The sequence below is a fragment of the Festucalex cinctus genome, chromosome 13, assembly GCF_051991245.1.
Source record: "Festucalex cinctus isolate MCC-2025b chromosome 13, RoL_Fcin_1.0, whole genome shotgun sequence".
Lineage (NCBI taxonomy): Eukaryota > Metazoa > Chordata > Actinopteri > Syngnathiformes > Syngnathidae > Festucalex > Festucalex cinctus.
Window position 1 is genome coordinate 19,901,944 of NC_135423.1, and position 26,663 is coordinate 19,928,606.

Here is a 26,663-nt window from a genome sequence, read left to right on the forward strand (position 1 = left end):
TAATTTAAATATTAAATTTAATTAAATTAAATTAAATTAAATTAAATTAAATTAAATTAAATTAAATTAAAAATAATACATTTTAAAATTCTGTAGACTAAATTTACTCCAAACTGAGTCTATTTGGTCCACTCTAAATAAAGTATATATATATATATATATATATATATATATATATATATATATATATATATATATATATATATATATATATATATATATATATATATATATATATATATATATATATATATATATGTGTGTGTGTGTGTGTGTGTGTGTGTGTGTGTGTGTGTACAAGTTATACAAGAGTTGAGGAAGAAACTCACAACCTTCAGCTTGGGAAACTGTCACTCTTTCCATCTGAGCTATGTCACTCCTACTGTTTGCTTTAGGGCTGGGAATCTTTGAATCTTTGACTGTCCGCGATTCGATTGGATTACGATTTTTGGGTCTACGATTCGATTCAGAATCGATTTTCGATTCTCGATTCAAACGATTTTCGATTCAAAATTATTTGATTGACAAATGATTTCTGCTTCAATTTACAGATATGCACAACATTGTCATGATCTATTCCAGTCTGCTTTGCAAAACAAAATGACAAATACAGACATTAAAGTGTCTTTCTTTTTTTTTCTTTTTTTTTAAACATTTATTAATTTTGTATTTTAAGTGCCTTTTTCCACAAAAACAGCATGTGGGCTACAACTGCCTTTTCCCCTTCTTCTTCATTTCTAATTTGAATAAAATCGATTTTTGGATATTAATATTGATTCGATTCTATTAATAAATGAGAATCTCGATTCTTTTATGAATCGATTTTTGAGCACAACCCTAGTTTGCTTATATCCAAAAGGAGACCAATTTTTTACTTTTTATTTTTTTTAAGTCTTGCCATTATGAAGATTCCAGCGGACACGAGCGATATAGTAACACCCAGCAGGAGCTGTGCGGCTCAGAAAGTAGATTGGCTCCCGACCCGAAGTTGTTTGTTCCTCATCCTTTGAGTGACTTTTTTTTTTTTTTTTAACTCTCTTCCATGTGTAAATTTTGCTTTATTTCTAGTGAGACAAAATAGACTCAGTTTGGAGTAAAATTTACTCCAAAATTCACTTATACCAGAACCCAGAGTTCGAAGCAAACATGGTGAAGCTGCATTTAGCTATTATGCTGCACACAGATGGAATAGGCTACCAACAGAAGTGAAGTCAGCCCCGAGTGTAAATGCTTTTAAATCCAGGTTAAAAACTTTGCTTTTTTCTTATACCTTTGATTAGGGACTTTTAAACAGCTTTAATTAAGTGTTTTTTTTTTTTTTTAATTATTATTTTTATTTTTATTTTTATTTTTATCATTTTAAACTTCCTTATGTTAAATTTTTTAAAGTTTGTTGAATAATGTTTTAAGATTGTTAGTTTGTAACCTATTTTCATTTATTTTTCTTCCTCTGAATGTTAACTACTGTTTCTTGATGCTTATGTGTTGTCTTTCCTCGTGTAAAGCACATTGAGTTGCCTTGTGTATGAAATGTGCTATACAAATAAACTTGCCTTGCCTTGCCTTATAATGTGTCTAAATCGGAAATTCAACTTTGACTATAATGTAGGCCTATACTTTGTGTTGTGCACCACACATCGAACCATGACACTCATACAATGAAAAATTAAAAGTGAAAGAAGTGCAAAATGGAAAAGTGAAACCATGTGAGCTGGTTCATTCACTTGTGTGAACTCTAAGCATGAAGAGGAAGGGTGTCAGGAAGAGACACTCCCTTTGGTCACACCATGGGTGGTTGCACACAGTACTAGAATTTAGTACAGTATATACCACTTTTTCCTTCTGTTCTTCTCATTAATCTAATATAAAACACTTGAGTTGTACAATGACTTATTTCTACATTGTAGAGTGACTTTTTATGTTACTTAAAAAATGCAATTTGTTTTGAGTTTATTGGGGCACACATACTGCAGGCGGAATGTAGCAATAGTTGTTTGAAGATGTTTTTCTGGGCTACCCATCGTTCAAGTGTATCAAATGCACCTGTAGGATTGTGTGGGAAATAAACTCTCAGGCTCAGATGGGTTCTTGTGGCCCCTCCCCGCCTTTGACCCTCCCCCTCCAACCACCATGTGTATTTGATGTACCTGCATGTTTCAGGGAGTGTGACTTTGTGTTAACTGTCTGTGACAAAGCAAGCAGTGTTTCAGGAAACTGACTGGACAGAGACTCAGTTGACAGAGTAGCCTGAATAAAGGAGCCGTGAGAGAGGGGACGTTGAGAGACAGACTGATTTCCCCGACACATTTCCCAGTGGAGTCAGTCTGAGCGTGACATCGGAGGACTTTAATTGGACTGAAATGCTGAAGAGAAGAAGAAGAAGCGTGTCATTTGGTGGTTTTGGATGGTATTGTATCTTTATCTTTTCATTGTATTGATGGGTGCATATTACACATTTTATTTTCAATGCACAGATTCATTGTATTTTTATATTAAGTTGAAGTGATGTTGCTGAAGTTTCGACGTGGTGCAAGACTTTTGTTGAAAGGAAGGAAGGGCGGGTGGAGGTCTCATGCTGTTTCAGTCTGCGCTGTCTCCATTCAAGGAGCGTTTGTAATAAGCAGCCGCTTTTGTTTCTGTCTTCTGCTGCATGTTGTTTTATTGTTGCCCCATGTGACATATGACACACATGCATTGAATTTGACCACACTATTAGTGTTGCTGTTCTACTGGTTAGATGATAATATTCCCTTGATGCAGTGCAGAACAAGCTCCCCATTTAGCCCAATTACGGTTGGAAGTGCTGACACATTGGAGTGGAGTGTTAGTGGGCAATATCCTTGCTGGTTGTCATTCTTACACTGAAAGCATCACACTGGAGCACTTTACATCCCCGGATGGGTTGAGGCGGCACAACCTGACATATAGGATGAAATGCGCTTGTCAAACCACAACACATGGAAATAATTATTCAATGTATTACTATTTCTTTCAAGACAGCATGTTTTGTTTTTTAATTCATTTTGATATATTACGAAATCTGCAATTGACTGTCAACCAGCTTGGGGTGCACCTGCCTTTCGCCAAAAGTCAGCGGGGGTAGGCTCAACTTACCTCTGACCCTAATGAGGACAAGCCTTACAGAAAAAATAGATAAATTGAGTTACAAATGAAAAGTTCAAGTTACCCTATATACTTTGCAGGGCTGTTAATAAAATTGAAGTTGGATCTTAACCCTATAAAGCCAAATATATCATATTAAATACATTTTGAGCCATCTATTTCACGAGTATAATATTTCTTTCCCATTAAAACCCTGACATATATGATCTGACACATGTATTGGATAATCCATTAGAGGGCAGTATCACCTAGTTGATGGCTTTTCCAGCGACCTCTCAAGATCGCCACAATTGAGAAAGGAGAGACACATAATAGTGGGAATTCTTTCAGATTTTTGGAAATACTAATATGTTTGATCTGTCTGTTTATTATTAAATATTTGAGACTTATAAATTACAAATTTAAAGCAATGTGACCGGATGTATCAAATACGACACAAATCAAAAGTCATAGGTGGAAGTTGATTTTCAAAATTTATATATATATATATATTTATTTTTTTTTCAAAAGGACCAATAAACACTCTATTTACAAAGACTCAGAATGTTCTCGTATATTTCATGGTTCCGACTTTATAGGGCTAAATTGAGCCACTTTACTCCACTTATTATCTCCATGTTAGTTGTTGAAGAACATAAATTACATTTAAAACACTTAACTGGATATGGTAAAGAGAATTACAAATGAAATATATCTGTGCCTGCATTATATAGATTGCAAACTGGCATTCAACAATTTGTGGAACAAATAAATATATAAAGTATGTTTGATCGTTCTGGCTTTGCCTGTATTTTATGAAAATGTGAACTGATGCATGAATTTATCATCACAGAGACACCAGATCGGGTCTTGTTAGTCTGTGGTGGTTACTGATGCAATGCATATTGTGGAATATATGGATCAGATGACAGAAAATTGGGAATGGGACATTTAATGGCGTTGACGGAGCACCCGAGGGAAAAACCGTGACGTAGCGATGACGCTATAGACCTCCCTCGCTAACTCTTTAATATTTGTGATCTTGGTCTTTCGTGTCTCCATGTGGCCATAAAATGCATAAAAGCCAAAACAGATCTGCTGCTTTGGAGGGAATTTTGAAGTAATTGTGATCATTAACTTTTTGTCTTTCATATTCCTTTACAGGATTGACAAGTCCACCTTGTCAGCATTGAAAACCCGGTAAGTCTCTTCAGTTATCCAAATCATATATTGTGGTTATCGCACATCAGGCTAATTACTGCAACATGCAACACATTTTATGGCTGCCATTAGATTTTTTTTTGGGCATTATGATTCTGGGAGTCAAGAACAGATGCCATTCTACCCCAAATGGGGAGTTACTGTATAACATAATCATCCAGCCTTATTTTCCAAGACTAGAAAATGAATCTTGCCTCAATAACTGATTTTCTTTTTCTTAGTGTGAGATCAGATAAAAGTAGTAGGATCATAGTAGGAAATTGTAGCACAACACACGCTTGTGATCTGGTCTCATGAGAACTTTGGCTTTTAGGGGGAGATTCTTCTGATGTCTTTTGAAGAACTTATTCAGTTTGTGGTTTGAAGCTTGTCAGCTGAAGCATTCATGCGAGGAATCAGTAAAAAGCAGCAACTAACCAAGGGGATTGGACACTGTACTGATGGATTGTCTGTTCAGGAACAATAGGGACATTGTGAATCCACTATTATTATTTCTCAGATATCACATATTCATGTAACCTGTAATGTGAATTATCATGAATGTATTGTAGTTTGATACCTGAAGGATGCAAACCCCCATCTCATTCGGTTCTATGATTCCATTAACGTAGACAGCTGTATGTTGTACATCAGAGTTCATCATGTCACTGTCATGAGAAAAATGTAGATTTAGCATCTACTATTTGCATGCTTCATTTAATTCCTTGTGGGTGTCATGTGTGAGAAGCGCCTCTTGTCTTGTGAAATTCAACTGCAAAGCAAAAATAATGGCGTTTTCCGTAGCCATAATGAGAGGTGAAATTTGCAGGTGTTTGTGTCTTTATCCATCCGTCCATGTTAATTTTAATCTGTGTCCAGACGGCGCATCCCAGTCTGTTCACACATACACAGAACAGACTCTGACTGTATCACTCTCTGACGCAGCCTTGTTGCTGAACTATGTGTGTCATCTACTTGCTATTTGTGTCATAATTCAACTTCTCAAAGACTGCATCACAACTGATCCGCTAGATTTAGTGTGTAAAATAACAGTAGCAAGAAAATGTATTTATTCCTGCTAAACTTGCCAAAACATATGCAGATGTATTCTCAGTGAATCACTAGCGTTAACAGAATTTTAATGTTATCACCCGTAGGCTTTCATATATAAAAATGTAGACACTGTACAAACAAGTGTTAAGCTATATTTTGAATTCACACTTTGATGAATCCAAACTGTCAATACACATTTGAAACATCCCTTTCAATATAAAACTATAAAACAGATGTGTTGTTCACAATGGTGACTCTTTCATATATCTTGTTTTATTATTATTATTACAAAGGAGCTATTTAATGTGAATGATGTGTGTTTTTATGACTTGTCTTGAGTAAATTGCTACGAGGATGTCTGTTAGTTGTGGCACAGCACAGTCAGCACGAAGTTTATGTGACTTTCTTATGCCATTTTTATTTGCCTGTGGCTTCAGTAATGAAATCTGCCTAGCAACAAGTAGCCAGCCAAAAAGGTGGTGTGGCAAGAATACAAGCAGTTCTTTTGGTCTATGTTAATGATGCACCTGATTATTATTATTATTTTTTTAAATCATAAACCAATTGTGTTTTCTCTGTAATCTAGAGTTTAACATGATATAGAAACCCCAATTCCAAAATGTTGGGATGCTGTGTAAATCGTAAATAACAGCAGATTTGCAAATCCCTTTCTACCCATATTCAATTGAGTACAGTACAAATACATTTTACATATATATAATTTTTAATGTTTATTCTTATTAATGTTGTACAACGTGCTGTGGTCTGACGAGTCCAAATTTTTATTTTATGTTTTATTTATTTTTTCTTGATAAATGATATAAACAGGTGTTTACTAAAACAGACACCTGGAGGTCCTGGGGTCTCATTTATAAAACTGTGTGAAAACCTGCGCAGAAATGCGCAGAAATGTACGTACGAACGAAATTCAAAACTCACGTACGCAGAAAAAAAACGAGATCTATAAAACCATGCGTATACACACATACGCAAATCTGCACGCAAGTTCCCTTTATAAATGCCACATGATCCCAACCGGTGTGCGCAGCAGATTCCACGCCGTTCCCTGCCCCAAGTCCGCCTATTTCACCCCATATTTGGCATTGGAAAGCTACTCATCTGCGTATTAATAAGCAGCACGTGTTGGCGAACATCAAACCAAAACAATTTGGACGGTCAATGAAAGGCAAGAAAGAAATCTAAAGTCACCATATTGTACTAGAATTTTCGTGCGACCAGTAGGTCCTAAAAAAAATATATATATATAAAAAAAAAGATTTTAAAACAAGATGTACATTGAAATCCTCATTTAAGAGGTCGAGTCACGGAAGACCAATAAAAGCAAGCGGGACGCGCGTCACAATAATGCCTCCGCATGGCGCACAGATGCAGATTTTTATTTTTTAAATAAGGAAAGGAATAATAATTATAATAATCATAATCTATTTTCTTAACCGCTTACACTTGGATTGTTTTTACTCAGAGTTATCAGACTTACTAAATTGTCTCTAAATTAGGCGATCAATAAGCCGCACTATTATTGTTAATATTCCCAATGTGTTGCTTATGGATCTCCATCCAGAATCACGGCTGCGTGGATCGCTTTGTGAACGTTTATGGCAGACTTTAGTGACGCGCGCATTTATTTATTTGCATGAAAAAACCCGATCTCCATAGCAAAGATGCTTGCACCAGACTATTTTTTTAGCTATTTTTTTTTCAATACTTATTGTCTTGTGTCAATATAGTTTTATTTAGCCTTTAATGGCAATTGCGCGGCGCGGTGATGTAATGTGTGCAGTATGTGTCTACATAGTTGTCATTAATATGATTTGTTGCATGAGGCTTTTTCAAGATAGGTGATCAATGAGAGTAAACGAGCATTTAAAATGTTCATTCGCATGCAGCTTTCCGCCCCACTGCGCGCTTGTGACATCCGAGCAACTCTGGAGCAAAACAAACATTAATATATGTGACCCAACATCCAGCATACATGTCATTTGAGGAATAGAAATGCACCATAACGCTGATTGTGTCGCTGTTTTCCCATGTCTCCAGAATGTGCGGATTGCGTACGGTAGGTCCAGACTAGACGTGGCGGTGCGTAAAGTTTCACGTTCAGTGTGTTTTCTAGAAACACCACCTTTGGCGCAGAAATGTTCGTACGTAGAGTTTTGGCCTCATTTTGATTTTACGCAAGCTTTATAAATGAGGCCCCTGGTCATTGTTTTGACATTTTAGGGCATGTTTGTTGGAAGCTTGAATTTGGGGCAAAAACCATCTGTGTGGCGCCATCTTCAGCTTAAACACTATGATAAACACAATTTGGCTGTTCGTCCTCTCATTGGACGAGAAGTAATTCACTATGTTACTTTTAGAAAATGAAGTAGTCGGTCTGCTGCCCACTGGCTCAGTCTCGTACACGCCTCCTAGCAAGGTTTAGTTGGCGTAGTAGCGTTTTGAAAACATATCTCCACCAATTTTCAGATTAGTGATTTAGTAGCATAGCATTTATGCCGATGTCAGACTACACGAAAACAGCCCGATTTCAGCCCGACCGACGTGTCGCGGACAAACGGGGCATGTCGTAAAGGATTTTGGGTTGTCTTGACATAGCGTCGCCCGTGTAGTGTGACACGTACACTATCCAATGCATCGTACGAAAACAAGTCAAATATGAATAAATGAAGCAGTAAAAAAAATACTCAAACAATATAATATTTCAGTGTTTGATAAAATAATAAAACAAGATGTCATCCCGCAAATTAATTAACAAAATCGGCTATAATTACCCCGGCGCATATAGGCCTAAATAAATTAAAATACAGTGTTGGCTACTAAATCATATTTTAAACACTATTGCGGAGCAGGGAGCGCAAGCAATGCGCTCACATCACACTTGTCCCATGTGTGCTCCATTCACGCAAATGCTCCCTGTCCTTGCCTCTTTTTTTTTTGTGATTTTTTTTTTCCCTAAAACGATCTCATTGTAATTTCCCCCAAAGTCTACTGGCCAACATGCAGCTTCCCCCCCCCAAAAAAAGGTCCCCAAATCCACTGCTTTCTTTTCAAACAGAGTCCATTGATCTTAAAATTGATGGATCTGGACCGGGTCAGCAATGTCCAGTCCTTGGGCCAAAATTGGCCCGCCGTTCTGCTTAAAATGTAATTTTATTTGGAAATTTTACATAGAGGTATTTCACTTCTCGATGGATTTATGCTCTACAACCAATCGAGTGTCCATCTTCACAATTCAGGAACCCGATTGACCGAATATCCACATGACAATGTGGTATTGATTCTCAGCCAGATGAAGCCACTTCTTCTGCACCCAGAAGTTTTGCCCGTAATGATTAATGGAAGAACTGGTGACAAAGGACAGTCCAGAACTATGTAGTACCTCTTGAGTACCATGCACGTCTTCTGAGGGACACAGTTGAACGAGTTCTCAGAGAAGCAGCAGTGTCAAAAGTACCTTGCCACGATGAGGATGGGATTCGAACCCATGCCTGTCAAGCACAATGAATTAGCCGTCCATCACCTTAACCACTCGGTCACCTCATCCACTGCTCTCTGCTCAAACAGAGTCCATTGGTCTTAAAACTGATGGATCTGGACCGAGAGCAATGTCCAGTCCTTGGGCCAAAATTGGCCCGCCGTTCTGCTTAAAATGTAATTTTATTTGGAAATTTTACATAGAGGTATTTCACTTCTCGATTGATTTATGCTCTACGACCAATCGGGTGTCCATCTTCACAATTGAGGAACCCGATTGACCGAATAGCCACGTGACAATGTCGTATTGATTCTCAGCTGGATGAAGCCACTTCTTCTGCACCCAGAAGTTCTGCCCGTAATGATTAATGGAAGAACTGGTGACAAAGGACAGACCAGAACTATGTAGCACCTCTTGAGTACCATGCACGTCTTCTGAGGGACAAAGTTGAATGAGTTCTCAGAGTAGCAGCAGTGTCAAAAGTGCTGTGCCAGGATGAGGATGAGATTCAAACCCATGCGTGTAGAGAACAAAGGATTAGCAGTCCATCACCTTAACCACTCGGTCACCTCATCCACTGCTTTTTCCTCAAACAGAGTCCATCGATCTTAAAATTGATGGATCTGGACCGGGTCAGCAATGTCCAGTCCTTGGGCCAAAATTGGCCCGCCGTTCTGCTTAAAATTTAATTTTATTTGGAAATTTTATATAGAGGTATTTCACTTCTCGATGGATATATGCTTCACGACCAATCGGGTGTCCATATTCACAATTCAGGAACCCGATTGACCGAATATCCACATGACAATGTCGTACTGATTCTCAGCTGGATGAAGCCATTCTTCTGCACCCAGAAGTTCTTCCCATAATGATTATTGGAAGAAGTGATTACAAAAGAAAGTCCAGAACTATGTACCTCTTAAGTAACATGCACGTCTTCTGAGGGACACAGTTGAATGAGTTCTCAGAGTAGCAGCAGTGTCAAAAGTACTGTACCACGATGAGGATGGGATTCGAACCCATGCGTGTCGAGCACAATGGATTAGCAGTCCATCACCTTAACCACTCGGTCACCTCATCCACTGCTCTCTGGTGACAAAGGACAGTCCAGAACTATGTAGTACCTCTTGAGTACCATGCACATCTTCTGAGGGACACAGTTGAACGCGTTCTCAGAGTAGCAGCAGTGTCAAAAGTACTGTGCCACGATGAGATTCGAACCCATGCGTGTCGAGCACAATGGATTAGCAGTCCATCACCTTAACCACTCGGTCACCTCATCCACTGCTTTCTTTTCAAACAGAGTCCATTGATCTTAAAATTGATGGATCTGGACCGGGTCAGCAATGTCCAGTCCTTGGGCCAAAATTGGCCCGCCGTTCTGCTTAAAATGTAATTTTATTTGGAAATTTTACATAGAGGTATTTCACTTCTGGATGGATTTATGCTCTACGACCAATCGGGTCTCCATCTTCACAATTCAGCAACCCGATTGACCGAATATCCACATGACAATGTCGTATTGATTCTCAGCTGGATGAAGCCACTTCTTCTGCACCCAGAAGTTCTGACAGTAATGATTATTGGAAGAAGTGATTTCAAAAGAAAGTCCAGAACTATGTACCTCTTGAGTACCATGCACGTCTTCTGAGGGACACAGTTGAATGAGTTCTCAGAGAAGCAGCAGTGTCAAAAGTACTGTGCCACGATGAGGATGGGATTCGAACCCATGCGTGTCGAGCACAATGGATTAGCAGTCCATCACCTTATGCACTGCTCGCTGATCAAACAGAGTCCACTGGTCTTAAAACTGATGGCTCTGGACCGGGTCAGCAATGTCCAGTCCTTCGGCCAAAATTGGCCCACCCTTCTGCTTAAAATGTAATTTTATTTGGAAATTTTACATAGAGGTATTTCACTTCTCGATGGATTTATGCTCTATGACCAATCGGATGCCCATCTTCACAATTCAGGAACCCGATTGACCGAATATCCACATGACAATGTCGTATTGATTCTCAGCTGGATGAAGCCACTTCTTCTGCACCCAGAAGTTCCATGCACGTCTTCTGAGGGACATAGTTGAATGAGTTCTCAGAGTAGCAGTAGTGTCAAAAGTGCTGTGCCACGATGAGGATGGGATTCGAACCCATGCGTGTAGAGCACAATGGATTAGCAGTCCATCACCTTAACCACTCGGTCACCTCATCCACTGCTCTCTGCTCAAACAGAGTCCATTGGTCTTAAAACTGATGGATCTGGACCGGGTCAGCAATGTCCAGTCCTTGGGCCAAAATTGGCCCACCTTTCTGCTTAAAATGTAATTTTATTTGGAAATTTTACATAGAGGTATTTCACTTCTCGATGGATATATGCTTCACGACCAATCGGGTATCCATATTCACAATTCAGGAACCCGATTGACCGAATATCCACATGACAATGTCGTACTGATTCTCAGCTGGATGAAGCCACTTCTTCTGCACCCAGAAGTTCTGACAGTAATGATTATTGGAAGAAGTGATTACAAAAGACAGTCCAGAACTATGTACATCTTGAGTACCGTGCACGTCTTCTGAGGGACACAGTTGAATGAGTTCTCAGAGTAGTAGCAGTGTCAAAAGTACGGTGCCACGATGAGGATGGGATTCGAACCCATGCGTGCAGAGCACAATGGATTAGCAGTCCATCACCTTAACCACTCGGTCACCTCATCCACCGCTTTCTATTCAAACAGAGTCCATTGATCTTAAAATTGATGGATCTGGACCGGGTCAGCAATGTCCAGTCCTTGGGCCAAAATTGGCCCGCCGTTCTGCTTAAAATGTAATTTTATTTGGAAATTTTACATAGAGGTATTTCACTTCTGGATGGATTTATGCTCTACGACCAATCGGGTATCCATATTCACAATTCAGGAACCCGATTGACCGAATATCCACATGACAATGTCGTACTGATTCTCAGCTGGATGAAGCCACTTCTTCTGCACCCAGAAGTTCTGACAGTAATGATTATTGGAAGAAGTGATTACAAAAGACAGTCCAGAACTATGTAGTACCTCTTGAGTACCATGCACGTCTTCTGAGGGACACAGTTGAACGCGTTCTCAGAGTAGCAGCAGTGTCAAAAGTACTGTGCCACGATGAGGATGGGATTCGAACCCATGCTTGTAGAGCACAATGGATTAGCAGTCCATCACCTTAACCACTCGGTCACCTCATCCACTGCTCTCTGCTCAAACAGAGTCCATTGGTCTTAAAACTGATGGATCTGGACCGAGAGCAATGTCCAGTCCTTGGGCCAAAATTGGCCCGCCGTTCTGCTTAAAATGTAATTTTATTTGGAAATTTTACATAGAGGTATTTCACTTCTCGATTGATTTATGCTCTACGACCAATCGGGTGTCCATCTTCACAATTGAGGAACCCGATTGACCGAATAGCCACGTGACAATGTCGTATTGATTCTCAGCTGGATGAAGCCACTTCTTCTGCACCCAGAAGTTCTGCCCGTAATGATTAATGGAAGAACTGGTGACAAAGGACAGACCAGAACTATGTAGCACCTCTTGAGTACCATGCACGTCTTCTGAGGGACAAAGTTGAATGAGTTCTCAGAGTAGCAGCAGTGTCAAAAGTGCTGTGCCAGGATGAGGATGAGATTCAAACCCATGCGTGTAGAGAACAAAGGATTAGCAGTCCATCACCTTAACCACTCGGTCACCTCATCCACTGCTTTTTCCTCAAACAGAGTCCATCGATCTTAAAATTGATGGATCTGGACCGGGTCAGCAATGTCCAGTCCTTGGGCCAAAATTGGCCCGCCGTTCTGCTTAAAATTTAATTTTATTTGGAAATTTTATATAGAGGTATTTCACTTCTCGATGGATATATGCTTCACGACCAATCGGGTGTCCATATTCACAATTCAGGAACCCGATTGACCGAATATCCACATGACAATGTCGTACTGATTCTCAGCTGGATGAAGCCATTCTTCTGCACCCAGAAGTTCTTCCCATAATGATTATTGGAAGAAGTGATTACAAAAGAAAGTCCAGAACTATGTACCTCTTAAGTAACATGCACGTCTTCTGAGGGACACAGTTGAATGAGTTCTCAGAGTAGCAGCAGTGTCAAAAGTACTGTACCACGATGAGGATGGGATTCGAACCCATGCGTGTCGAGCACAATGGATTAGCAGTCCATCACCTTAACCACTCGGTCACCTCATCCACTGCTCTCTGGTGACAAAGGACAGTCCAGAACTATGTAGTACCTCTTGAGTACCATGCACATCTTCTGAGGGACACAGTTGAACGCGTTCTCAGAGTAGCAGCAGTGTCAAAAGTACTGTGCCACGATGAGATTCGAACCCATCCGTGTCGAGCACAATGGATTAGCAGTCCATCACCTTAATCACTCGGTCACCTCATCCACTGCTTTCTTTTCAAACAGAGTCCATTGATCTTAAAATTGATGGATCTGGACCGGGTCAGCAATGTCCAGTCCTTGGGCCAAAATTGGCCCGCCGTTCTGCTTAAAATGTAATTTTATTTGGAAATTTTACATAGAGGTATTTCACTTCTGGATGGATTTATGCTCTACGACCAATCGGGTCTCCATCTTCACAATTCAGCAACCCGATTGACCGAATATCCACATGACAATGTCGTATTGATTCTCAGCTGGATGAAGCCACTTCTTCTGCACCCAGAAGTTCTGACAGTAATGATTATTGGAAGAAGTGATTTCAAAAGAAAGTCCAGAACTATGTACCTCTTGAGTACCATGCACGTCTTCTGAGGGACACAGTTGAATGAGTTCTCAGAGAAGCAGCAGTGTCAAAAGTACTGTGCCACGATGAGGATGGGATTCGAACCCATGCGTGTCGAGCACAATGGATTAGCAGTCCATCACCTTATGCACTGCTCGCTGATCAAACAGAGTCCACTGGTCTTAAAACTGATGGCTCTGGACCGGGTCAGCAATGTGCAGTCCTTCGGCCAAAATTGGCCCACCCTTCTGCTTAAAATGTAATTTTATTTGGAAATTTTACATAGAGGTATTTCACTTCTCGATGGATTTATGCTCTATGACCAATCGGATGCCCATCTTCACAATTCAGGAACCCGATTGACCGAATATCCACATGACAATGTCGTATTGATTCTCAGCTGGATGAAGCCACTTCTTCTGCACGTCTTCTGAGGGACATAGTTGAATGAGTTCTCAGAGTAGCAGTAGTGTCAAAAGTTCTGTGCCACGATGAGGATGGGATTCGAACCCATGCGTGTAGAGCACAATGGATTAGCAGTCCATCACCTTAACCACTCGGTCACCTCATCCACTGCTCTCTGCTCAAACAGAGTCCATTGGTCTTAAAACTGATGGATCTGGACCGGGTCAGCAATGTCCAGTCCTTGGGCCAAAATTGGCCCACCTTTCTGCTTAAAATGTAATTTTATTTGGAAATTTTACATAGAGGTATTTCACTTCTCGATGGATATATGCTTCACGACCAATCGGGTATCCATATTCACAATTCAGGAACCCGATTGACCGAATATCCACATGACAATGTCGTACTGATTCTCAGCTGGATGAAGCCACTTCTTCTGCACCCAGAAGTTCTGACAGTAATGATTATTGGAAGAAGTGATTACAAAAGACAGTCCAGAACTATGTACATCTTGAGTACCGTGCACGTCTTCTGAGGGACACAGTTGAATGAGTTCTCAGAGTAGTAGCAGTGTCAAAAGTACGGTGCCACGATGAGGATGGGATTCGAAACCATGCGTGCAGAGCACAATGGATTAGCAGTCCATCACCTTAACCACTCGGTCACCTCATCCACCGCTTTCTATTCAAACAGAGTCCATTGATCTTAAAATTGATGGATCTGGACCGGGTCAGCAATGTCCAGTCCTTGGGCCAAAATTGGCCCGCCGTTCTGCTTAAAATGTAATTTTATTTGGAAATTTTACATAGAGGTATTTCACTTCTGGATGGATTTATGCTCTACGACCAATCGGGTATCCATATTCACAATTCAGGAACCCGATTGACCGAATATCCACATGACAATGTCGTACTGATTCTCAGCTGGATGAAGCCACTTCTTCTGCACCCAGAAGTTCTGACAGTAATGATTATTGGAAGAAGTGATTACAAAAGACAGTCCAGAACTATGTAGTACCTCTTGAGTACCATGCACGTCTTCTGAGGGACACAGTTGAACGCGTTCTCAGAGTAGCAGCAGTGTCAAAAGTACTGTGCCACGATGAGGATGGGATTCGAACCCATGCTTGTAGAGCACAATGGATTAGCAGTCCATCACCTTAACCACTCGGTCACCTCATCCACTGCTCTCTGCTCAAACAGAGTCCATTGGTCTTAAAACTGATGGATCTGGACCGGGTCAGCAATGTCCAGTCCTTGGGCCAAAATTGGCCCACCTTTCTGCTTAAAATGTAATTTTATTTGGAAATTTTACATAGAGGTATTTCACTTCTCGATGGATATATGCTTCACGACCAATCGGGTATCCATATTCACAATTCAGGAACCCGATTGACCGAATATCCACATGACAATGTCGTACTGATTCTCAGCTGGATGAAGCCACTTCTTCTGCACCCAGAAGTTCTGACAGTAATGATTATTGGAAGAAGTGATTACAAAAGACAGTCCAGAACTATGTAGTACCTCTTGAGTACCATGCACGTCTTCTGAGGGACACAGTTGAACGCGTTCTCAGAGTAGCAGCAGTGTCAAAAGTACTGTGCCACGATGAGGATGGGATTCGAACCCATGCGTGTCGAGCACAATGGATTAGCAGTCCATCACCTTAACCACTCGGTCACCTCATCCACTGCTTTCTTTTCAAACAGAGTCCATTGATCTTAAAATTGATGGATCTGGACCGGGTCAGCAATGTCCAGTCCTTGGGCCAAAATTGGCCCGCCGTTCTGCTTAAAATGTAATTTTATTTGGAAATTTTACATAGAGGTATTTCACTTCTGGATGGATTTATGCTCTACGACCAATCGGGTCTCCATCTTCACAATTCAGCAACCCGATTGACCGAATATCCACATGACAATGTCGTATTGATTCTCAGCTGGATGAAGCCACTTCTTCTGCACCCAGAAGTTCTGACAGTAATGATTATTGGAAGAAGTGATTACAAAAGAAAGTCCAGAACTATGTACCTCTTGAGTACCATGCACGTCTTCTGAGGGACACAGTTGAATGAGTTCTCAGAGAAGCAGCAGTGTCAAAAGTACTGTGCCACGATGAGGATGGGATTCGAACCCATGCGTGTCGAGCACAATGGATTAGCAGTCCATCACCTTATGCACTGCTCGCTGATCAAACAGAGTCCACTGGTCTTAAAACTGATGGCTCTGGACCGGGTCAGCAATGTCCAGTCCTTGGGCCAAAATTGGCCCACCCTTCTGCTTAAAATGTAATTTTATTTGGAAATTTTACATAGAGGTATTTCACTTCTCGATGGATTTATGCTCTACGACCAATCGGGTACCCATCTTCACAATTCAGGAACCCGATTGACCGAATATCCACATGACAATGTCGTATTGATTCTCAGCTGGATGAAGCCACTTCTTCTGCACCCAGAAGTTCCATGCACGTCTTCTGAGGGACATAGTTGAATGAGTTCTCAGAGTAGCAGTAGTGTCAAAAGTGCTGTGCCACGATGAGGATGGGATTCGAACCCATGCGTGTAGAGCACAATGGATTAGCAGTCCATCACCTTAACCACTCGGTCACCTCATCCACTGCTCTCTGCTCAAACAGAGTCCATTGGTCTTAAAACTGATGGATCTGGACCGGGTCAGCAATGTCCAGTCCTTGGGCCAAAATTGGCCCACCTTTCTGCTTAAAATGTAATTTTATTTGGAAATTTTACATAGAGGTATTTCACTTCTCGATGGATATATGCTTCACGACCAATCGGGTATCCATATTCACAATTCAGGAACCCGATTGACCGAATATCCACATGACAATGTCGTACTGATTCTCAGCTGGATGAAGCCACTTCTTCTGCACCCAGAAGTTCTGACAGTAATGATTATTGGAAGAAGTGATTACAAAAGACAGACCAGAACTATGTACATCTTGAGTACCGTGCACGTCTTCTGAGGGACACAGTTGAATGAGTTCTCAGAGTAGTAGCAGTGTCAAAAGTACTGTGCCACGATGAGGATGGGATTCGAACCCATGCGTGCAGAGCACAATGGATTAGCAGTCCATCACCTTAACCACTCGGTCACCTCATCCACAGCTTTCTATTCAAACAGAGTCCATTGATCTTAAAATTGATGGATCTGGACCGGGTCAGCAATGTCCAGTCCTTGGGCCAAAATTGGCCCGCCGTTCTGCTTAAAATGTAATTTTATTTGGAAATTTTACATAGAGGTATTTCACTTCTGGATGGATTTATGCTCTACGACCAATCGGGTCTCCATCTTCACAATTCAGCAACCCGATTGACCGAATATCCACATGACAATGTCGTATTGATTCTCAGCTGGATGAAGCCACTTCTTCTGCACCCAGAAGTTCTGACAGTAATGATTATTGGAAGAAGTGATTACAAAAGAAAGTCCAGAACTATGTACCTCTTGAGTAACATGCACGTCTTCTGAGGGACACAGTTGAATGAGTTCTCAGAGTAGCAGCAGTGTCAAAAGTACTGTACCACGATGAGGATGGGATTCGAACCCATGCGTGTCGAGCACAATGGATTAGCAGTCCATCACCTTAACCACTCGGTCACCTCATCCACTGCTCTCTGGTGACAAAGGACAGTCCAGAACTATGTAGTACCTCTTGAGTACCATGCACGTCTTCTGAGGGACACAGTTGAACGCGTTCTCAGAGTAGCAACAGTGTCAAAAGTACTGTGCCACGATGAGGATGGGATTCGAACCCATGCGTGTCGAGCACAATGGATTAGCAGTCCATCACCTTAACCACTCGGTCACCTCATCCACTGCTTTCTTTTCAAACAGAGTCCATTGATCTTAAAATTGATGGATCTGGACCGGGTCAGCAATGTCCAGTCCTTGGGCCAAAATTGGCCCGCCGTTCTGCTTAAAATGTAATTTTATTTGGAAATTTTACATAGAGGTATTTCACTTCTGGATGGATTTATGCTCTACGACCAATCGGGTCTCCATCTTCACAATTCAGCAACCCGATTGACCGAATATCCACATGACAATGTCGTATTGATTCTCAGCTGGATGAAGCCACTTCTTCTGCACCCAGAAGTTCTGACAGTAATGATTATTGGAAGAAGTGATTACAAAAGAAAGTCCAGAACTATGTACCTCTTGAGTACCATGCACGTCTTCTGAGGGACACAGTTGAATGAGTTCTCAGAGAAGCAGCAGTGTCAAAAGTACTGTGCCACGATGAGGATGGGATTCGAACCCATGCGTGTCGAGCACAATGGATTAGCAGTCCATCACCTTATGCACTGCTCGCTGATCAAACAGAGTCCACTGGTCTTAAAACTGATGGCTCTGGACCGGGTCAGCAATGTCCAGTCCTTGGGCCAAAATTGGCCCACCCTTCTGCTTAAAATGTAATTTTATTTGGAAATTTTACATAGAGGTATTTCACTTCTCGATGGATTTATGCTCTACGACCAATCGGGTGCCCATCTTCACAATTCAGGAACCCGATTGACCGAATATCCACATGACAATGTCGTATTGATTCTCAGCTGGATGAAGCCACTTCTTCTGCACCCAGAAGTTCCATGCACGTCTTCTGAGGGACATAGTTGAATGAGTTCTCAGAGTAGCAGTAGTGTCAAAAGTGCTGTGCCACGATGAGGATGGGATTCTAACCCATGCGTGTAGAGCACAATGGATTAGCAGTCCATCACCTTAACCACTCGGTCACCTCATCCACTGCTCTCTGCTCAAACAGAGTCCATTGGTCTTAAAACTGATGGATCTGGACCGGGTCAGCAATGTCCAGTCCTTGGGCCAAAATTGGCCCACCGTTCTGCTTAAAATGTAATTTTATTTGGAAATTTTACATAGAGGTATTTCACTTCTCGATGGATATATGCTTCACGACCAATCGGGTATCCATATTCACAATTCAGGAACACGATTGACCGAATATCCACATGACAATGTCGTACTGATTCTCAGCTGGATGAAGCCACTTCTTCTGCACCCAGAAGTTCTGACAGTAATGATTATTGGAAGAAGTGATTACAAAAGACAGTCCAGAACTATGTACATCTTGAGTACCATGCACGTCTTCTGAGGGACACAGTTGAATGAGTTCTCAGAGTAGTAGCAGTGTCAAAAGTACTGTGGCACGATGAGGATGGGATTCGAACCCATGCGTGCAGAGCACAATGGATTAGCAGTCCATCACCTTAACCACTCGGTCACCTCATCCACCTCTTTCTATTCAAACAGAGTCCATTGATCTTAAAATTGATGGATCTGGACCGGGTCAGCAATGTCCAGTCCTTGGGCCAAAATTGGCCCGCCGTTCTGCTTAAAATGTAATTTTATTTGGAAATTTTACATAGAGGTATTTCACTTCTGGATGGATTTATGCTCTACGACCAATCGGGTCTCCATCTTCACAATTCAGCAACCCGATTGACCGAATATCCACATGACAATGTCGTATTGATTCTCAGCTGGATGAAGCCACTTCTTCTGCACCCAGAAGTTCTGACAGTAATGATTATTGGAAGAAGTGATTACAAAAGAAAGTCCAGAACTATGTACCTCTTGAGTAACATGCACGTCTTCTGAGGGACACAGTTGAATGAGTTCTCAGAGTAGCAGCAGTGTCAAAAGTACTGTACCACGATGAGGATGGGATTCGAACCCATGCGTGTCGAGCACAATGGATTAGCAGTCCATCACCTTATGCACTGCTCGCTGATCAAACAGAGTCCACTGGTCTTAAAACTGATGGCTCTGGACCGGGTCAGCAATGTCCAGTCCTTGGGCCAAAATTGGCCCACCCTTCTGCTTAAAATGTAATTTTATTTGGAAATTGTACATAGAGGTATTTCACTTCTCGATGGATTTATGCTCTACGACCAATCGGGTGCCCATCTTCACAATTCAGGAACCCGATTGACCGAATATCCACATGACAATGTCGTATTGATTCTCAGCTGGATGAAGCCACTTCTTCTGCACCCAGAAGTTCCATGCACGTCTTCTGAGGGACATAGTTGAATGAGTTCTCAGAGTAGCAGTAGTGTCAAAAGTTCTGTGCCACGATGAGGATGGGATTCGAACCCATGCGTGTAGAGCACAATGGATTAGCAGTCCATCACCTTAACCACTCGGTCACCTCATCCACAGCTCTCTGCTCAAACAGAGTCCATTGGTCTTAAAACTGATGGATCTGGACCGGGTCAGCAATGTCCAGTCCTTAGGCCAAAATTGGCCCACCGTTCTGCTTAAAATGTAATTTTATTTGGAAATTTTACATAGAGGTATTTCACTTCTCGATGGATATATGCTTCACGACCAATCGGGTATCCATATTCACAATTCAGGAACCCGATTGACCGAATATCCACATGACAATGTCGTACTGATTCTCAGCTGGATGAAGCCACTTCTTCTGCACCCAGAAGTTCTGACAGTAATGATTATTGGAAGAAGTGATTACAAAAGACAGTCCAGAACTATGTACATCTTGAGTACCATGCACGTCTTCTGAGGGACACAGTTGAATGAGTTCTCAGAGTAGTAGCAGTGTCAAAAGTACTGTGCCACGATGAGGATGGGATTCGAACCCATGCGTGCAGAGCACAATGGATTAGCAGTCCATCACCTTAACCACTCGGTCACCTCATCCACCGCTTTCTATTCAAACAGAGTCCATTGATCTTAAAATTTATGGATCTGGACCGGGTCAGCAATGTCCAGTCCTTGGGCCAAAATTGGCCCGCCGTTCTGCTTAAAATGTAATTTTATTTGGAAATTTTACATAGAGGTATTTCACTTCTGGATGGATTTATGCTCTACGACCAATCGGGTCTCCATCTTCACAATTCAGCAACCCGATTGACCGAATATCCACATGACAATGTCGTATTGATTCTCAGCTGGATGAAGCCACTTCTTCTGCACCCAGAAGTTCTGACAGTAATGATTATTGGAAGAAGTGATTACAAAAGAAAGTCCAGAACTATGTACCTCTTGAGGAACATGCACGTCTTCTGAGGGACACAGTTGAATGAGTTCTCAGAGTAGCAGCAGTGTCAAAAGTACTGTACCACGATGAGGATGGGATTCGAACCCATGCATGTCGAGCACAATGGATTAGCAGTCCATCACCTTAACCACTCGGTCACCTCATCCACTGCTCTCTGGTGACAAAGGACAGTCCAGAACTATGTAGTACCTCTTGAGTACCATGCACGTCTTCTGAGGGACACAGTTGAACGCGTTCTCAGAGTAGCAGCAGTGTCAAAAGTACTGTACCACGATGAGGATGGGATTCGAACCCATGCGTGTAGAGCACAATGGATTAGCAGTCCATCACCTTAACCACTCGGTCACCTCATCCACTGCTTTCTTTTCAAACAGAGTCCATTGATCTTAAAATTGATGGATCTGGACCGGGTCAGCAATGTCCAGTCCTTGGGCCAAAATTGGCCCGCCGTTCTGCTTAAAATGTAATTTTATTTGGAAATTTTACATAGAGGTATTTCACTTCTGGATGGATTTATGCTCTACGACCAATCGGGTCTCCATCTTCACAATTCAGCAACCCGATTGACCGAATATCCACATGACAATGTCGTATTGATTCTCAGCTGGATGAAGCCACTTCTTCTGCACCCAGAAGTTCTGACAGTAATGATTATTGGAAGAAGTGATTACAAAAGAAAGTCCAGAACTATGTACCTCTTGAGTACCATGCACGTCTTCTGAGGGACACAGTTGAATGAGTTCTCAGAGAAGCAGCAGTGTCAAAAGTACTGTGCCACGATGAGGATGTGATTCGAACCCATGCGTATCGAGCACAATGGATTAGCAGTCCATCACCTTAACCACTCGGTCACCTCATCCACTGCTTTCTTTTCAAACAGAGTCCATTGATCTTAAAATTGATGGATCTGGACCGGGTCAGCAATGTCCAGTCCTTGGGCCAAAATTGGCCCGCCGTTCTGCTTAAAATGTAATTTTATTTGGAAATTTTACATAGAGGTATTTCACTTCTCGATGGATTTATGCTCTACAACCAATCGAGTGTCCATCTTCACAATTCAGGAACCCGATTGACCGAATATCCACATGACAATGTGGTATTGATTCTCAGCCAGATGAAGCCACTTCTTCTGCACCCAGAAGTTTTGCCCGTAATGATTAATGGAAGAACTGGTGACAAAGGACAGTCCAGAACTATGTAGTACCTCTTGAGTACCATGCACGTCTTCTGAGGGACACAGTTGAACGAGTTCTCAGAGTAGCAGCAGTGTCAAAAGTACTGTGCCACGATGAGGATGGGATTCGAACCCACACGTGTCAAGCACAATGGATTAGCAGTCCATCACCTTATGCACTGCTCGCTGATCAAACAGAGTCCATTGGTCTTAAAACTGATGGATCTGGACCGGGTCAGCAATGTCCAGTCCTTGGGCCAAAATTGGCCCACCATTCTGCTTAAAATGTAATTTTATTTGGAAATTTTACATAGAGGTATTTCACTTCTCGATGGATTTATGCTCTACGACCAATCAGGTGTCCATGTTCACAATTGAGGAACCCGATTGACCGAATAGCCACGTGACAATGTCGTATTGATTCTCAGCTGGATGAAGCCACTTCTTCTGCACCCAGAAGTTCTGCCCGTAATGATTAATGGAAGAACTGGTGACAAAGGACAGTCCAGAACTATGTAGCACCTCTTGAGTACCATGCACGTCTTCTGAGGGACATAGTTGAATGAGTTCTCAGAGTAGCAGCAGTGTCAAATGTTCTGTGCCAGGATGAGGATGAGATTCGAACCCATGCGTGTAGAGCACAAAGGATTAGCAGTCCATCACCTTAACCACTCGGTCACCTCATCCACTGCTTTTTCCTCAAACAGAGTCCATCGATCTTAAAATTGATGGATCTGGACCGGGTCAGCAATGTCCAGTCCTTGGGCCAAAATTGGCCCGCCGTTCTGCTTAAAATGTAATTTTATTTGGAAATTTTATATAGAGGTATTTCACTTCTCGATGGATATATGCTTCACGACCAATCGGGTGTCCATATTCACAATTCAGGAACCCGATTGACCGAATATCCACATGACAATGTCGTACTGATTCTCAGCTGGATGAAGCCATTCTTCTGCACCCAGAAGTTCTTCCCATAATGATTATTGGAAGAAGTGATTACAAAAGAAAATCCAGAACTATGTACCTCTTGAGTACCATGCACGTCTTCTGAGGGACACAGTTGAACGCGTTCTCAGAGTAGCAGCAGTGTCAAAAGTACTGTGCCACGATGAGGATGGGATTCGAACCCATGCGTGTAGAGCACAATGGATTAGCAGTCCAACACCTTAACCACTCGGTCACCTCATCCACTGCTTTCTTTTCAAACAGAGTCCATTGATCTTAAAATTGATGGATCTGGACCGGGTCAGCAATGTCCAGTCCTTGGGCCAAAATTGGCCCGCCGTTCTGCTTAAAATGTAATTTTATTTGGAAATTTTACATAGAGGTATTTCACTTCTGGATGGATTTATGCTCTACGACCAATCGGGTCTCCATCTTCACAATTCAGCAACCCGATTGACCGAATATCCACATGACAATGTCGTATTGATTCTCAGCTGGATGAAGCCACTTCTTCTGCACCCAGAAGTTCTGACAGTAATGATTATTGGAAGAAGTGATTACAAACGAAAGTCCAGAACTATGTACCTCTTGAGTACCATGCACGTCTTCTGAGGGACACAGTTGAATGAGTTCTCAGAGAAGCAGCAGTGTCAAAAGTACTGTGCCACGATGAGGATGGGATTCGAACCCATGCGTGTCGAGCACAATGGATTAGCAGTCCATCACCTTAACCACTCGGTCACCTCATCCACTGCTCTCTGGTGACAAAGGACAGTCCAGAACTATTTAGTACCTCTTGAGTACCATGCACGTCTTCTGAGGGACACAGTTGAACGCGTTCTCAGAGTAGCAGCAGTGTCAAAAGTACTGTGCCACGATGAGGATGGGATTCGAACCCATGCGTGTCGAGCACAATGGATTAGCAGTCCATCACCTTAACCACTCGGTCACCTCATCCACTGCTTTCTTTTCAAACAGAGTCCATTGATCTTAAAATTGATGGATCTGGACCGGGTCAGCAATGTCCAGTCCTTGGGCCAAAATTGGCCCGCCGTTCTGCTTAAAATGTAATTTTATTTGGAAATTTTACATAGAGGTATTTCACTTCTGGATGGATTTATGCTCTACGATCAATCGGGTCTCCATCTTCACAATTCAGCAACCCGATTGACCGAATATCCACATGACAATGTCGTATTGATTCTCAGCTGGATGAAGCCACTTCTTCTGCACCCAGAAGTTCTGACAGTAATGATTATTGGAAGAAGTGATTACAAAAGAAAGTCCAGAACTATGTACCTCTTGAGTACCATGCACGTCTTCTGAGGGACACAGTTGAATGAGTTCTCAGAGAAGCAGCAGTGTCAAATGTACTGTGCCACGATGAGGATGGGATTCGAACCCATGCGTGTCGAGCACAATGGATTAGCAGTCCATCACCTTAACCACTCGGTCACCTCATCCACTGCTTTCTTTTCAAACAGAGTCCATTGATCTTAAAATTGATGGATCTGGACCGGGTCAGCAATGTCCAGTCCTTGGGCCAAAATTGGCCCGCCGTTCTGCTTAAAATGTAATTTTATTTGGAAATTTTACATAGAGGTATTTCACTTCTCGATGGATTTATGCTCTACAACCAATCGAGTGTCCATCTTCACAATTCAGGAACCCGATTGACCGAATATCCACATGACAATGTGGTATTGATTCTCAGCCAGATGAAGCCACTTCTTCTGCACCCAGAAGTTTTGCCCGTAATGATTAATGGAAGAACTGGTGACAAAGGACAGTCCAGAACTATGTATTACCTCTTGAGTACCATGCACGTCTTCTGAGGGACACAGTTGAACGAGTTCTCAGAGTAGCAGCAGTGTCAAAAGTACTGTGCCACGATGAGGATCGGATTCGAACCCATACGTGTCGAGCACAATGGATTAGCAGTCCATCAAAATAACCACTCGGTCACCTCATCCACTGCTCGCTGATCAAACAGAGTCCATTGGTCTTAAAACTGATGGCTCTGGACCGGGTCAGCAATGTCCAGTCCTTGGGCCAAAATTGGCCCACCCTTCTGCTTAAAATGTAATTTTATTTGGAAATTTTACATAGAGGTATTTCACTTCTCGATGGATTTATGCTCTACGACCAATCGGGTGCCCATCTTCACAATTCAGGAACCCGATTGACCGAATATCCACATGACAATGTCGTATTGATTCTCAGCTGGATGAAGCCACTTCTTCTGCACCCAGAAGTTCCATGCACGTCTTCTGAGGGACATAGTTGAATGAGTTCTCAGAGTAGCAGTAGTGTCAAAAGTGCTGTGCCACGATGAGGATGGGATTCGAACCCATGCGTGTAGAGCACAATGGATTAGCAGTCCATCACCTTAACCACTCGGTCACCTCATCCACTGCTCTCTGCTCAAACAGAGTCCATTGGTCTTAAAACTGATGGATCTGGACCGGGTCAGCAATGTCCAGTCCTTGGGCCAAAATTGGCCCACCGTTCTGCTTAAAATGTAATTTTATTTGGAAATTTTACATAGAGGTATTTCACTTCTCGATGGATATATGCTTCACGACCAATCGGGTATCCATATTCACAATTCAGGAACCCGATTGACCGAATATCCACATGACAATGTCGTACTGATTCTCAGCTGGATGAAGCCACTTCTTCTGCACCCAGAAGTTCTGACACTAATGATTATTGGAAGAAGTGATTACAAAAGACAGTCCAGAACTATGTACATCTTGAGTACCATGCACGTCTTCTGAGGGACACAGTTGAATGAGTTCTCAGAGTAGTAGCAGTATCAAAAGTACTGTGCCACGATGAGGATGGGATTCGAACCCATGCGTGCAGAGCACAATGGATTAGCAGTCCATCACCTTAACCACTCGGTCACCTCATCCACCACTTTCTCTTCAAACAGAGTCCATTGATCTTAAAATTGATGGATCTGGACCGGGTCAGCAATGTCCAGTCCTTGGGCCAAAATTGGCCCGCCGTTCTGCTTAAAATGTAATTTTATTTGGAAATTTTACATAGAGGTATTTCACTTCTGGATGGATTTATGCTCTACGACCAATCGGGTCTCCATCTTCACAATTCAGCAACCCGATTGACCGAATATCCACATGACAATGTGGTATTGATTCTCAGCCAGATGAAGCCACTTCTTCTGCACCCAGAAGTTTTGCCCGTAATGATTAATGGAAGAACTGGTGACAAAGGACAGTCCAGAACTATGTAGTACCTCTTGAGTACCATGCACGTCTTCTGAGTGACACAGTTGAACGAGTTCTCAGAGAAGCAGCAGTGTCAAAAGTACCGTGCCACGATGAGGATGGGATTCGAACCCATGCGTGTCAAGCACAATGAATTAGCCGTCCATCACCTTAACCACTCGGTCACCTCATCCACTGCTCTCTGC

The 26,663-nt window shown here is 42.1% G+C and overlaps 1 protein-coding gene and 29 non-coding genes across 32 annotated transcripts in view; 1 reads left to right on the forward strand and 29 right to left on the reverse strand.

Annotated features, from left to right (window-relative positions):
• LOC144033045 (rap1 GTPase-activating protein 2-like) overlaps positions 1-26,663 on the forward strand; it is a 149,482-nt gene that overhangs the window by 9,071 nt on the left and 113,748 nt on the right. The window contains exons 1-2 of one of the 3 annotated variants that reach the window (XM_077540753.1): positions 2,318-2,407; positions 4,267-4,302. In XM_077540753.1, coding sequence (XP_077396879.1) covers positions 2,361-2,407; positions 4,267-4,302 — 83 coding nt within the window. In that variant the 5' untranslated portion in view covers positions 2,318-2,360. Of the gene's footprint in view, positions 1-2,317; positions 2,408-4,266; positions 4,303-26,663 lie in introns of those variants that run through there. The other 2 variants (XM_077540755.1, XM_077540754.1) reach the window with 2 other exon arrangements.
• Positions 8,838-8,919, reverse strand: trnas-gcu (transfer RNA serine (anticodon GCU)). The gene has a single exon. It is a non-coding gene; the product is annotated as a tRNA-Ser (tRNA).
• On the reverse strand, positions 9,850-9,931 carry trnas-gcu (transfer RNA serine (anticodon GCU)). The gene has a single exon. It is a non-coding gene; the product is annotated as a tRNA-Ser (tRNA).
• trnas-gcu (transfer RNA serine (anticodon GCU)) lies at positions 10,980-11,061 on the reverse strand. Its single transcript has one exon. It is a non-coding gene; the product is annotated as a tRNA-Ser (tRNA).
• On the reverse strand, positions 11,486-11,567 carry trnas-gcu (transfer RNA serine (anticodon GCU)). The gene has a single exon. It is a non-coding gene; the product is annotated as a tRNA-Ser (tRNA).
• Positions 11,995-12,076, reverse strand: trnas-gcu (transfer RNA serine (anticodon GCU)). Its single transcript has one exon. It is a non-coding gene; the product is annotated as a tRNA-Ser (tRNA).
• Positions 13,007-13,088, reverse strand: trnas-gcu (transfer RNA serine (anticodon GCU)). The gene has a single exon. It is a non-coding gene; the product is annotated as a tRNA-Ser (tRNA).
• On the reverse strand, positions 14,120-14,201 carry trnas-gcu (transfer RNA serine (anticodon GCU)). Its single transcript has one exon. It is a non-coding gene; the product is annotated as a tRNA-Ser (tRNA).
• On the reverse strand, positions 14,626-14,707 carry trnas-gcu (transfer RNA serine (anticodon GCU)). The gene has a single exon. It is a non-coding gene; the product is annotated as a tRNA-Ser (tRNA).
• On the reverse strand, positions 15,135-15,216 carry trnas-gcu (transfer RNA serine (anticodon GCU)). The gene has a single exon. It is a non-coding gene; the product is annotated as a tRNA-Ser (tRNA).
• On the reverse strand, positions 15,644-15,725 carry trnas-gcu (transfer RNA serine (anticodon GCU)). Its single transcript has one exon. It is a non-coding gene; the product is annotated as a tRNA-Ser (tRNA).
• Positions 16,572-16,653, reverse strand: trnas-gcu (transfer RNA serine (anticodon GCU)). The gene has a single exon. It is a non-coding gene; the product is annotated as a tRNA-Ser (tRNA).
• On the reverse strand, positions 17,078-17,159 carry trnas-gcu (transfer RNA serine (anticodon GCU)). Its single transcript has one exon. It is a non-coding gene; the product is annotated as a tRNA-Ser (tRNA).
• On the reverse strand, positions 17,584-17,665 carry trnas-gcu (transfer RNA serine (anticodon GCU)). Its single transcript has one exon. It is a non-coding gene; the product is annotated as a tRNA-Ser (tRNA).
• Positions 17,792-17,873, reverse strand: trnas-gcu (transfer RNA serine (anticodon GCU)). Its single transcript has one exon. It is a non-coding gene; the product is annotated as a tRNA-Ser (tRNA).
• trnas-gcu (transfer RNA serine (anticodon GCU)) lies at positions 18,720-18,801 on the reverse strand. The gene has a single exon. It is a non-coding gene; the product is annotated as a tRNA-Ser (tRNA).
• Positions 19,226-19,307, reverse strand: trnas-gcu (transfer RNA serine (anticodon GCU)). The gene has a single exon. It is a non-coding gene; the product is annotated as a tRNA-Ser (tRNA).
• trnas-gcu (transfer RNA serine (anticodon GCU)) lies at positions 20,154-20,235 on the reverse strand. Its single transcript has one exon. It is a non-coding gene; the product is annotated as a tRNA-Ser (tRNA).
• Positions 20,660-20,741, reverse strand: trnas-gcu (transfer RNA serine (anticodon GCU)). Its single transcript has one exon. It is a non-coding gene; the product is annotated as a tRNA-Ser (tRNA).
• On the reverse strand, positions 21,166-21,247 carry trnas-gcu (transfer RNA serine (anticodon GCU)). Its single transcript has one exon. It is a non-coding gene; the product is annotated as a tRNA-Ser (tRNA).
• trnas-gcu (transfer RNA serine (anticodon GCU)) lies at positions 21,374-21,455 on the reverse strand. Its single transcript has one exon. It is a non-coding gene; the product is annotated as a tRNA-Ser (tRNA).
• Positions 21,880-21,961, reverse strand: trnas-gcu (transfer RNA serine (anticodon GCU)). The gene has a single exon. It is a non-coding gene; the product is annotated as a tRNA-Ser (tRNA).
• On the reverse strand, positions 22,881-22,962 carry trnas-gcu (transfer RNA serine (anticodon GCU)). Its single transcript has one exon. It is a non-coding gene; the product is annotated as a tRNA-Ser (tRNA).
• trnas-gcu (transfer RNA serine (anticodon GCU)) lies at positions 23,386-23,467 on the reverse strand. Its single transcript has one exon. It is a non-coding gene; the product is annotated as a tRNA-Ser (tRNA).
• Positions 23,892-23,973, reverse strand: trnas-gcu (transfer RNA serine (anticodon GCU)). The gene has a single exon. It is a non-coding gene; the product is annotated as a tRNA-Ser (tRNA).
• Positions 24,100-24,181, reverse strand: trnas-gcu (transfer RNA serine (anticodon GCU)). Its single transcript has one exon. It is a non-coding gene; the product is annotated as a tRNA-Ser (tRNA).
• trnas-gcu (transfer RNA serine (anticodon GCU)) lies at positions 24,606-24,687 on the reverse strand. Its single transcript has one exon. It is a non-coding gene; the product is annotated as a tRNA-Ser (tRNA).
• Positions 25,554-25,635, reverse strand: trnas-gcu (transfer RNA serine (anticodon GCU)). The gene has a single exon. It is a non-coding gene; the product is annotated as a tRNA-Ser (tRNA).
• trnas-gcu (transfer RNA serine (anticodon GCU)) lies at positions 26,060-26,141 on the reverse strand. The gene has a single exon. It is a non-coding gene; the product is annotated as a tRNA-Ser (tRNA).
• Positions 26,569-26,650, reverse strand: trnas-gcu (transfer RNA serine (anticodon GCU)). Its single transcript has one exon. It is a non-coding gene; the product is annotated as a tRNA-Ser (tRNA).